This window comes from Artibeus jamaicensis, unplaced genomic scaffold (genome assembly GCF_021234435.1).
Source record: "Artibeus jamaicensis isolate MK-2021 breed Jamaican fruit bat unplaced genomic scaffold, CSHL_Jam_final contig_332, whole genome shotgun sequence".
Classification (NCBI taxonomy): domain Eukaryota; kingdom Metazoa; phylum Chordata; class Mammalia; order Chiroptera; family Phyllostomidae; genus Artibeus; species Artibeus jamaicensis.
The window spans coordinates 33,782,226-33,795,201 of NW_026521788.1; the positions used below are offsets into that span (position 1 = coordinate 33,782,226).

The 12,976-nt window shown below is 38.2% G+C and overlaps 1 protein-coding gene across 4 annotated transcripts in view; it reads left to right on the top strand.

The window, feature by feature from the left end:
• The window catches only part of NRG3 (neuregulin 3), a 1,193,746-nt gene that overhangs the window by 1,146,483 nt on the left and 34,287 nt on the right, over positions 1 to 12,976 (top strand). For all 4 annotated transcript variants that reach the window (XM_053663970.1, XM_053663971.1, XM_053663973.1 and 1 more), the window contains exons 5-6: positions 769 to 871; positions 9,753 to 9,879. In XM_053663970.1, the coding sequence (XP_053519945.1) occupies positions 769 to 871; positions 9,753 to 9,879 (230 nt within the window). The remainder of the gene's footprint in view (positions 1 to 768; positions 872 to 9,752; positions 9,880 to 12,976) is intronic.

The window sequence follows — 12,976 nt, forward strand, 5'->3', positions numbered from 1 at the left end:
ATAATAACAGAAAGTTCTGAAGTCTATGGATAAAAGGTCTATATGAAATGGAAGAACTTTCTTGGTATAGACCTTTCAGAAAAGATCTGAAGTACTAAAGTAGTACTGAAAATAGTAACAGCTGAAAAGTGAAATGTTTGTTTATGAATTCTTATTTTTATGCAACAATAAGCTATAAAATGTGATCTTGATAATAGAGATTGAGATTACTGTGCCAGATCATTGGTACTGAGGAAGTCACAGAATGGGTGAATAAATGTTCACACATATACTGGTGTTCCCTTTTATTAGTGATATAAATCATAGTAGCTGGTGGATAAATTGGAAGCTGACAGCCAAGGACCAAATCATAAAATGCAGTGGTATCAGTGTCACATAAAATAAATTGGAAGTCATCACTGGCACAGGAAAGTTCTAGTGGACACATATTTGTTTGTATATCAGTTTATTTTGAACCCCACCTCAATTTCAAAAATATATGTGTTCCTGGTATGTCCTAAGGTCATGGAATATCTTTTGATAATAAGAAACCTAATTGTGATATATATGTATGAGTTCTGATTCAGCCAGGCAGTTCAGGGAGTAGCAACCAGTGTTCCTATAGACCATTGCAAAGAAATCAAGTCCTACTAACTTTCTCATATTTTCCTATTCATGACAAGACAGTTTGCTTTGAAAGGTTTTTACCAGCTCAGAAGAACAAAGATGGAAGTTGTCTCTTCTGTGCCCTGCTAACATCCATTCTAATTCTGTTTTTCATATCCACAGAGAGTGAAGAAGTTTATCAAAGGCAGGTGCTGTCAATTTCATGTATCATCTTTGGACTTATCATCGTGGGCATGTTCTGTGCAGCATTCTACTTCAAAAGCAAGTAAGACCATTTCTTTCACCTGTTAAAAGGTTACTTCTCAGAGAAAGCACTTTGTCATTCTTTAAGTTCTCAGCCTTTGCTGCAGGCAGAGAAATCTTAATGCAAATCGGTCCATCAAACATCTACAATGACTTAGAATCTTTTGTAGACTGTGGTGAGTGTATATAGCATCTGTATGCATGTGTGTGTGGTTTATCTTTGATGCACATAGTTATCATTTCTCTTTGTGATCATAAAAATGCTATTCTCTTTGTACATTTTGATTACTTAGAATTAAAGGTTTGGTGTATGCCTGTGATTTAGGAGTTAACTGTTCTGAACAGAAAAGTCACTGGTGTAGAACTAAACATAATCAACCAGTATCTAGACTTTTCTTTAAAAAAAGTATTCTCTTCTGGCCAAGATGGAAGCATAGGTGGAAACACTGTACCTTCTTACACAACCCAGTTTAAAGACAACAAAATTTTAGTAACAAAAATGCAACCAAAACACAAAAAATTGAACTGTATGAAAGTCAGACAACAACGAACCATTCAGCCAGACTGGTAAGAGGGGTGCAGTCAGTGACTGGCAGAGTAAGGTTGTACAGGAAAAAGTGGCCAGACCAACCGGGCTCACCGACGGTGATTAGCAGATCCCAGGTGTGGGGTGGCAATGGGCAGACCCAGTGAGGGCGCAAGGTGGCTGGCTGACCGCAGTCACATATTCACATGCAGATAAACCAGGTCAAAGAGTGAGCAGTGACACAGACCATGTAGGCTAGGCCCCCAGTGATGGAAATTAAAACCTAAAAGCACCAATTGAAAAAACATTCAGGGTCCAGGTGCTAGTAGAAGCTCCCAGACTCACAGAGAGTTTGTTGAAGAGACCCACAGGGTCCTGGAAGGTGCACAGGCTCACACACCTAGGAGCTGGCACCAGGGGTCCCAGTTTGCTTATAGGAAGCAGCAGAAGGGACCGAAATCCAAGAGAGAGCAGAACAAATTCCATTGCCCCTCTCTGACCCCACCCCCACATACAGTGTCACAACCCAGCAACTAGGTTGCCCTGCCCTGGTGAACACCTAAGGCTCCACCCCTCATATCTAACAGGCGCAAACAGACAAAAACATTATGGCTCAAAAAGAACAGCTCAAAGCCCCAGAGCCAATACTTCTAAGAGAACAAGAGCTAGGCAACCTATCAGATACACAGTTCAAAACACTGGTGATCAGGATGCTCACAGAACTGGTTGATTTAAGTCACAAATTAGAGGAACAAATAAAGGCTAAACTAATTGAAATGAAGGAAAATGCACAGGAAACCAATAATGATGGAAAGGAAACTGGGATTCAAATCAATAGAGTGGACCAGAAGGAAGAAATAAACACACAAACAGAAAAGAATGAAGAAACAAGATTTCAAAAAAATGAGGAGAGGCTTGGGAACCTCCAGGGCATCTTTAAACATTCCAACATCCAAATTATAGGGGTACCAGAAGGGGAAGAGGAAGAGCAAGAAGTGGAAATCATATTTGAACAAATGATAAAGAAGAACTTCCTCAATTTGGCAAAGGAAATAGACTTCCAGGAAATCCAGGAAGCACAGTCCTGAAGAAGTTGGACCCAAGGAGGAACACACCAAGGCACATCATAATTATATTATCTGAGATTAAAATGAAGGAGAGAATCCTAGAAGAAACAAGAGATAAGGGGATAGTCACCTACAAAGGAGTTCCCATCAGACAGTCAGCTGATTTCTCAAGAGACCTTACACTCAAGAAGGGGCTGAAAAGAAATATTCCAAATCATGAAATCCAAAGACCTACATCCAAGATTGCTCTATCCAGCAAAGCTTTCATTTAAAATGGAAAGGCAGATAAAGTGCTTCTCAGATAAGACCAAATTCAAGGAGTTCATTATCACTAAGCCCTTATTATATGAAATGTTAAAGGGGCTTATCTAAGAAAAAGAAGATAAAAATATGAACAGTGAAAGGGCAGCAAACTCCCAGTTATTAAGAACCACACCTAAAACAAAAGCAAACTAAGAGGACAGCTAAATCAGGAGTGAACCATAGAAATGGAGATCATATGGAGGATTATCAACAGGGGAGTGGGAGGAGAAGTGGGGAGAAGGTACAGAGAATAAGTAGCATAGACAGTAGGCAGAAAAGAGACAGCAGGATGGCAAGAATAGTATGGGAAATACAGAATCTAAAGAATTTGTGAAACATGGACATAAACTAAAGGGGGGATGGTGGAGGAGGGGGTGTGCAGGGTGGAGGGGAATGAAGGGGGGAATGAGACAACTGTAATGGCATAATCAATAAAATACGTTAAAAAGAAAAAAATATTATTTTTCTTTCATGGTATTTTACTTGATACTCATAAAGGTTTTAGACAAATATTAAATATGAATAATATAAAATCTATTTTGATTCAACAGTTGGTATACATATCTCAAATATGCTCTATAATTCTTTTGCCAAGAAAACAGACCTTTTGAAGATAAAGGTACTTATTTTTGATTAATAAAGCAGGCTATTAATATACATATATAGAGAGACATATATAAGTATATATGTGCATATACATATATATTTATTTGAAATGGACTTTGGTAAACGTATTTTATTTATGGAAATTGCCCCATCTGCACTTAAAATAAGACATGCAGATAAAAATGCTAAATTTTTTTTTAGTTTCTTGCAAGGCATGTAGGATTCAATATGTTGGCACAGATTCTGTTTCTCCAGCTTGTCTGAAATCCAGGTCAAATTATAGTTGCTTTTCATTGAACATATATTTTTCTCATTCATTTGCTCTTCTAAAATTGGATCAATTTCCAGATATAGTCGATGATATCTACCTGCATGTTGTATATGTTGATCTTTAAAGTAATAATAGAAACTCATGTATGAATCTAGAATTAGTAACCATTACTTTTTAATAAGCTATTTCAGAATAAAGTTAGATTTTCAGAATTCTTGAAAATAATACAGATAGAGCCCTTATACCCAGACTCATTTCCCTCTATTGTTGTCTTATATAGTATGATATATTTATTACTGATGCAGTAGTACTAACCAAATTTCATGCTTCCAGGGTTTTTTTTTTTAGTTTTTACCTAATATGTTTTTTTTTGTTGTTGTTCCAGGGTTACACCCAGGATGTTCCATTACATTTAATTATCACATCTCCTAGGCAACTCTTGGCTGTGAAAATTGTTAGTGTTCATTTTTTGTAGTGCTCATTTTATTCTTTTAATTTTTTAACAGATTTTATTGGGATACCGCTGATTAATAAAATTATATAGGTTTTAGGTGTTAGCACTCATTTTTAAGCACTTATCCTTTGCCAGAGATACTGGGCTTTTTATGTGTTTTTTCCCACTTTTTACAATTGGAATTGCATGTTGTTGCTGCATTTTTTAAATATCAGAATTTAATTTTTAAATATTATTTGTCAAAGTCACATAATAAAAAATTGCAGATGGGGTCTTCATTTTTTAAATAATTATTATTAATTTCCCAATTATATTGATATTCAATATTGTGTTAGTTTCAGGTATATGACATAGTGATTAGACACTTATATACTTTACCCCAAAGACAGATGGGGCCTTTGAATTTCCACAGTTCTAGTTTAAATTGTGATTTAAATGTGCTCTGCACCACTGCATCATATTTGTCTCATATAACCCTTTTACTAGATAATGAAATTGCTTGGAGTGAATCAGGAATGTCTTCCCCAGTGCAACCCAGGACACTATTTATTTATTTGTCTAGGGAGGCTACATTATATAGTGGTCAGGACTTCACACATGTCAGCCATGCCTGCATTCACATCTTCAGTCTGCCACTTGCTTGCAAGTTATATCCAGTCCCTTGCCCTTGGTTTCCTTTTTGGTAGAATATGGCCAAAAATATATCTACCTCCTAGAATATATTAAGGATTAATGGGATAATACTGTAAAAATGACACCATAGTGTTCAAAGAGTAAATACTCAGTGAAGGCTTGATGTTGTTAACAGCAATGTGTTTCTGCTCCAGAACTTAGAACCTGGCGAACCTGAAGCAAAAATGTACAGTGGAGCAGAGAGGAGTAATCACTCCTGACTGGGCTCTACAAGGGTCTCCTTATGCATGTTGTATGCAAGAAAGAAATTGTGTACGTGACAACAAGCAAATTACTATGAAGTAGTACTTTATCACTTATTTTTAGAGTATAATTTATGGTGGAACAACCCCCATAAATTACACTCTAAATTAAATTAAAAAGTGATTATCACAGCCCCAAGAATAGAGAATAGGTGAAAAACTAGAGGACTTCTTTCTCCAGAGCTATCAGTCTCCCCCACTCTGGGAAGCAGGTATGCTCTGAGGCCAACATCAGGAGCTCAGGAAGCTGTCAAGGGGTTTAATGAAAACCCTGTTCAATGTCAGATTCATTATGGGGGGCTCAGAGGACTGAGCCACCAGAGCTTGCTCAGCTGGGACACGTTTTCATTACAAAACAAGTAAGAAAATGCAAGAAGAATAAAGTGATAATAAAATTTGAAGCCTTTTCCGAGTGGAGTTATAGTTCTCATTAAGAATATATTTTCTTTTTTGAATACAATTTTCACGCATGGTCTTCATTTGTTTTTCTTGGCCTGAGAGGAATACCACATCAAACACTAAGCATCTAATCTATATAGCTGAAAGCAATGTACATTTTTATAACAGAGAGTGTTATGACACTAACACTCTGTGTTTATTGCTGGAATTATAAGTCGCCTCCAAAAACCTTGGGCAGACTCCACCTTGACCTTTCCTCATTTTCAGACATACTTTAAGGTTTTGTACATGTATAATTTCTCTACCTTATCTCAAAAGGCCCACATCTTCTAGGATTCTAGGGCCTTTCTATCATTGGTTTCCAAATACATTCAACTTGAACCTCCATCATATGTACTGGGTTATACTGTTTCTGGCCAGAGAGAGTCGGGAGTTAGCCCAAATCTCACATTTTCTTGGTCATTTATGTTTTAGTTCCTATAATCCCTGATTCCACCATTCCTGTCTTTTTTCCATTCTCTTGTCACTCTTGGTATGGCATGACCTCACCAGGTAGAAAATTACAGAAAATTGTTAGCTCGTGAAAGTTTGAAGTAATATGATTAGGTAGAAGAGAAGAACACTGTCTTGAATTTAGACAATTTTCTGAGTTAATTAAACCCCAACATCTCTGAAGGACACAATGAAGGAACTTCTCATCACTCAAAATAAGTCAATATATTCTATATTTCCCAAAAGTTAAATTAGGAATTACTGAAAATATAGTATTTCTATTGAATTTTCAAGAGAGTAATTGGGTCCTTTCTCTATGTCAAGCCTCCTCTTACTGCTTCATGATTATTTATTCATGTGGGACCTGGTTTTCCCTCTGCTTCATCAATGAATCCTGGTAGGATTTTGTGGCTGTAATGTGCTTCTAAAAATGCCGATGATTGATTTATTTTTAACAGTAGGCTACAGGTTAGCTGTTAGGAAGTAGATAGGTTAGTATAACTGGATTAAAGCAACTAAAAGGTCCTGGAGATAAAAGCAACACCCACACTACTGCCTGCAAATGATTGAAAATATGAAAGAGGTATTTAAACAGAGTACATCACACTCACGTTGTAAATTCAAAAGAAGTAATGATGCTCAGAATCTCCAAATCCTGTAGAAAATGCTATGACTTGCTTGTGAGACATGTAATTAATACTATCTTTTCTTTCCACTTTGAACCACTGTTCTAATTCCTATGCAGCATCCTTCCCATCCAGGCTTGCTAAATGATGAGGAAGGGAAAAGATCAATATTCCACCTGTGCTCTCACTTTAGTTCCCACAGTATGGAAGATAGCTTTTAAAAACTCTATCTGCAGGCTAGGAGACTCCGGGCGTGGGGTGGCAATGGGGCAGACCCAGCGAGGCAGTGATTGTGAAGTGAGGCACTACATGCAAGGTGCCTAGCTAACTGGAAGGTCCCACATTCACATGCAGATAAACCAGGTGAAATTGGGGAGTGAGACAGACTGCACACCCCAGGGCCCCAGTGCAAGGAAATAAAGCCTTAAAACTCCGATTGAAAACACCCGTGACGGTTGAGGCAAGGGAGAGGGCCCAATCTCACAGGAGTTTGTTGGAGAGACCCTCAGGACCCCAGAACATACATAAGCCCACCCACTTGAGAATCAGCACCAGAAAGGCCCAGTTTGCTTAGGGGAAATGGTGGAAGGGGCTGAAATCCTACAGAGAGCAGAGCAAGTGCCATTGTTCTCTCTCCAGCTCCACCCCCACATACAGCATCACAACCCAGTGACTGGGTTGCCCCACCCTGGTGAACACCTAAGGCTCTGCCCCTCACTATATAACAGGTGCGTCAAGACAAAAAAAAATGGCCCAAGGAAAGAACAGATCAAAGCTCCAGAAAACATACAACTAAGCAATGAAGAGATAGCCAACCTATCAGATGCACCAGTTCAAACCACTGGTGATCAGGATGGTCACAGAATTGGTTGGATTTGGTCACAAATTAGATGAATAAATGAAGGCTACACTAAGTAAAATGAAGGAAAATGCACAGGAAACCCATAGTGATGGGAAGAAAACTGGAACTCAAATCAAGGGAGTGGACCAGAAGGGAGAAAGAAACACCCAAACAGAAAAGAATGAAGAAACAAGAATTCAAAAAAATGAGGAGAGGCTTAGGAACCTCCAGGACATCTCTAAATGATCCAACATCTGAGTTATAGCGGCACCAGAAGAAGAAGAGGAAAGAGCAACAAGTGGAAAACATATTTGAACAAATAATAAAGAAGAACTTCCCCAATCTGGCAAAGGAAATAGACTTCCAGGAAGTCCAGGAAGCTCAGAGAGTCCTAAAGAAGTTGGACCCAAGGAGCAACACAAGAAGGCACATCAAAATTCCCTTAGCCAAGATAAAAATGAAGGAGAAAATCTTAGAAACAGCAAGAGATAAGGAGACAGTTACCTGCAAAGGAGTTCCCATCAGACTGTCCCCTGATTCCTCAAAAGAGACCTTTCAGGCAAGAAGGTGCTGGAGAGAAGTATTCCAAGTCATAAAATGCAAGGACCTACATCCAAGATTGCTCTATCCAGCAAAGCTATCATTTAGAATGGAAGAGCAGATAACGTGCTTCTTAGATAAGGTCAAGTTAAAGGAGTTCATCATCACCAAGCCCTTATTTTATGAAATGTTAAAGGGACTTACCTAAGAAAAAGAAGATAAAAAAGATGAACAGTGAAAGGACATCAAACTCACAATTATTAACCACACCTAAAACAAAAGCAAAACAAACTAAGCAAACAACTAGAACAGGAACAGAACCACAGAAATGGAGATCACATGGAGGATTATCAACAGGGAAGTGGGAGGAGGAGAAAGGGGGAAAAGGTACAGAAAATAAGTAGCATGGATGGTAGGTAGAAAACAGACAGGGGGAGGGCAAGAATTGTACGGGAAATGTAGAAGCTAAATCCTCACCCTTTAGTTCATGACACATGGACATGAACTAAAGGGTGAGGATATGGGTGGAAGAGGGTGTGCAGGGTGGAGGGGAATGAGGGGGGAAATGGGACAACTGTAATAGCATAATCAATAAAATGTATTAAAATATAATAAATAAAATCTCTACCTGTAGATTAGGAAACTGAGGCTCAGAGATGGTTAGGATATCAATCTTTTTTTTTTTATTTAGGATGCAAATCCCAGTCACTCTGATACATGAGCCTGAGATCTGCAGAGTGCTTCCTGGCTGGTAAACCTCCCTGCAAGAGCCAGTGTTCCTATGTACTCCACTAGTGCTCTCTGACCTTCATAGGGCCTTGGAGAAGATGCAAAGTTGATGCAGATGATTGTGCACTTTTTTTCTTTCCTTTCTTTTGTTTGTTTGTTTCATTGGTGCTGCTGATAGTTAATTGCTGCAAAGCTTTAGGGAGAGAGCAGCTAATAATGTAGTGATTTGTTGCATCTCAGATAAAAGTCACCTCACATATGCAGGCAGGAGTACTTTATTTAGATTCTAAAATCTGAGAACAAGCTTCACATTCACACTAAGAAGCTATGGGTCATAGGCAAGTGGTTTGACAATTAAGAGTGATGTTTAAGAGGATAGACTATGCAGCCACCCTGACTGGGCTCAAATCCAGCTCCACTACTTACTAGCTGTGTGAATGCGGGCAAACAATTTAAATTTCTGTGCCTCAGTTTTCTCATCTAATAAATAAGTATATGGAATTAATGCTTCATCACACAGAATTATTGTGAAGAATAAGTGAACTGATATTTGGCACATAGTAGGTGCTCTTTAAGTATTAACTATTTTTGTTATTTACAAAAAATTACAAAGGGATAAAAATTATATGTAGGGTTGATGATATCAATAAATGAGCTGTTTCTAAATGGTAAAAAAAGAAAATATACACATGTTATTGTATGCACACAATCAAGCTATACATATTTGAATTGTGCAGATATAAATGACACTTTTCAAGTATGTTATATGTGGCTGTTAGGCCCAAGCTTCACATTTTCCACTGGTCACTTTTTCAGAACATTTCCAATTATTTGCATCTGATCACTGAGGGGTTGGGATCTATTGTATCCGTGAGGGCAAAGACTATATATTATGTTTCTGTCTTCAGAGCATCATTGGGTGTGAGTCTGTGAGTGATGATGGGTAATACCACATTCTCTCCAAATTGGAAATAGTTCTTGGTGGAGTCAAAAATGAGGGAAGGTTTCTCTTTGTTAACTGAGTTTATCCAGCTTTAGTAACCGACAAATATAGATGATAGGAATGAATGAAAAATATGCATAGCATAAATTTATTTTTTATTTAAACCAACAGAAAACAAGCTAAACAAATTCAAGAGCAGCTGAAAGAGCCACAAAATGGTAAAAACTACAGTCTCAAAGCATCCAGCACAATGGCAAAGTCAGAACACTTGGTGAAGAATCATGTCCAGCTGCAAAATGTAAGTTACATGTCTCTACCTCCCTTCCCACAGCTCACCTCAGTGCTTCCAGTCCCCAGGGATGGGGAGCCTGCAATCAGACACACACACACACACACACACACACACACAAACACACACTAGTGCTTTATAGGTTTTTTTAATATCATATTGCAGTCCCATGTGTTCACATGAATGAATAGGTGTCTGAATGAAAGAAAAAGAATAAATCTCGGCTCTTGATCATAACAGGTAATACAAATTAGTCTCTGGATGCAAAAAGAATTTCAGTTGCTTGTTCCATAATCATTTACTGAACCTTTACTTTCACATCATAAATCATGCTGGGCAGGAAGGATACAGTGTTTCCTACCAGATGGGAATTTATGTATAGTAAGAAATACAAACACCAGAACCAGAGGCGTGTAGGCTGAGATGATTGATATTGGAACAGAAATTGGAGAAGAAATGAGAGGGGGGTGGGGGTGAGGAGAGGTGAAGCATGCATGGAGTCTTCCTCTTAATAAAGTCAAGTTTGAGCTGGGTTTTGAAGAATATAAAAGGTTTATCAGATAGTCAAAGATTAAAGGACAAAATACTAGAGCAAAGAGAAAGAATAAAATTATGTAATCTTAAGAATTCATGCTATGCTCTGGCACTCCAACATAAGGGGTGTGAGAGAAGTTCAAGGTAAGAGAGACGGGAGGTGAGAGTTATGGTCTCAGTCAATACTTGTAACAACTTGAAATTAAATGCAAACTTTGAATCCTATGTCTTTCTAAAATAGTTTTAATCATTTCTGAGATATACTGCAAAACACTAATTTTAAGGCAAGTGACTGCTGTCTAAGGCATACTGAAATATTCCTCTCAGGGTAGTAATTTTGCCCCCACACAAGACTGCACTTTCAGATTCTCAGGCACAAAACGAAGAAACAAAGTCCATGGTGTAAACCTAGTATTTGAGTATAATAGGCAATCACCCAAGATATGTTCCACCCCTCCAAATGTGTAAATCTCTGGGAATTTATACATCATTTGTGACTCTAAGAAATAATTACCCCAAAAGTTACCATTATATTGGGCATAACAGATGTACTTAGATGTTTCATGCAGAGTTCATAAATGAGAATTGCTTCCCAGCAAAGTTTTTTTTTAACTGGTAATCATGGCTATGTGCAGAGATTGTTCTTTTCTGAAACAGAGAGAATGCTTTTGCTAATGATTTCTAGTGGATATAATCTCACAACTTTAAAACAAATATAGTGGTGGAGGGCTTCAATTACTTAGCAACTGGACCTGTCAAAGATTAACAAAGCCAGCCAGTAGTTCAAATGATAAAGACTGATTGTAATCAATAATATACTATTGCATTATGGAAGAGGGTCCGTTGTGAACTGGACTCAACTTCAATTTGTACAGAGGTGACTTGGTGTTTTAAAGAAAAGATGATGGAATGGGGAGGGGAAATAGTGGGGGTTTCAGAGAATTAGGGAAGTAAAAAAATTATAGAGTTGGTCAGTATGAATGTGACTAGACTAGCTGTGTCTGTTTGCTAGCAGTTATTGAATTCAGGATTCTGTACTTCTACAGAGACTGGGAGACAGAAGCCCTATCCTTCCTATTGATTACATTTCAAAGAAATGGTTTTCAGGTCCTTGAGAGACACTCCTGAGATGCAGGAGAGACACATCAGAGTGACAAAGAAGGATTTATGATTGTAAACCCTTTTTAGCAAATGCTCTAGAAAAGGCAGGTCAGGGACCCATGCCCAAGTGTTAGCTAGATCAAACTGTAAATTCCTTTGGAGACCTTGAGAGGTTTTTGTTGTTGTTTTAGTTTTGTTTTGTTTTGTTTTCAGGCAAGCCCTTTAAAGTATATCTAGGGTCATCCTAAGGATGCAGTCTTGAGCTGGTAGAAACTATGTTAGAGTTTATTAAAGTCTTTTAGTGTGTCTGTGAGTGGATGAGTAGATGAAATCATTAGGACTAAGAACCAGCAATTTTCATAGGCCAATGTGTAGATCTTGAAAAGAAGGCTTGGAGGAGCCTGTCTAAAGTTTGCCTGTCAAGAAGAGTGCCTTTGTAAGACCCTGTGCATTTTACAAGGTTATAGCAAAACACATATACTGTTTTGTATCCTTTTTTTACCCCACTAAACATCTGATCAATACCATATTCTGTCTGATTTGTAATTTCTAGAAATTCATTTGGGAGATAGTGTAAAAATTCACACATAGTGGCCACTTCACACTTTTTCATCCTTCCCCCCTCCTAGTAGACATTTATGTTCTTTCCATTGCATTTTATGAAAGCAATATTAAAATAAACTTCACTCCTGTGTTTCTCTCACCCTTCATTTGATTATATTTATTAGGGTTAGACAAACACAAAGGAAATTACTAACTGTAAGGATTCCAGCGCTTGAAAGACCTTTGAATACAGGTGATCTTCTTTTCTTTTTTTTTTCTTCCTCTTCTCTTTTCTCCAGCCTGTGTCTCCTGCCAGGACATTTTGTATGTTGTCCCAGAGCAGCAGAGGGTGGGCCCAAATGGATCATTTCCATGGGGCTCCTGCTAGGACAAGGGGATACATCCTTTTATGCTCATCCCATTTTTTAATAAAGAGGGTGTATATAAAGGACATTTTGTCTCTGAGTTGTGATGAGGTCAGCTAGGATAACACATTTCAAGAGGTCATCAGTCTACAGGGCTAAACAGAAATTGGGAATTCAGGCAGAGAATAGACATGAGAGGAAGGCTTTTAAGGACCCTGAAAAAAGAAAAGTGCATTAAAGACACATATGTGTGCCGACATGAAGTAGGGGGCAGAGGTGCTGATAAATACACTCTAATGCACAGGATAGCCACCCCCAACAGAAAAATTACCAAGAGTGGTATGCAAGTCCAGAGCCCAAGCTCAAGCTGCAAAATGTGTCCATTAAGCCTAGCATAGGAGTTCTGTCACCACCTTTCCCATGCTTCCATTGCGAGCAATTATTTCTACTATGTGGTGAATGCCATGTTATCCAAGTATACTATAATCCTTGGGAGGAAAAATTTCCTACTTGCTTACTGTATCAGGGAAATCTGTCTTTATTTTATCTTGAAGTGCGGGTTA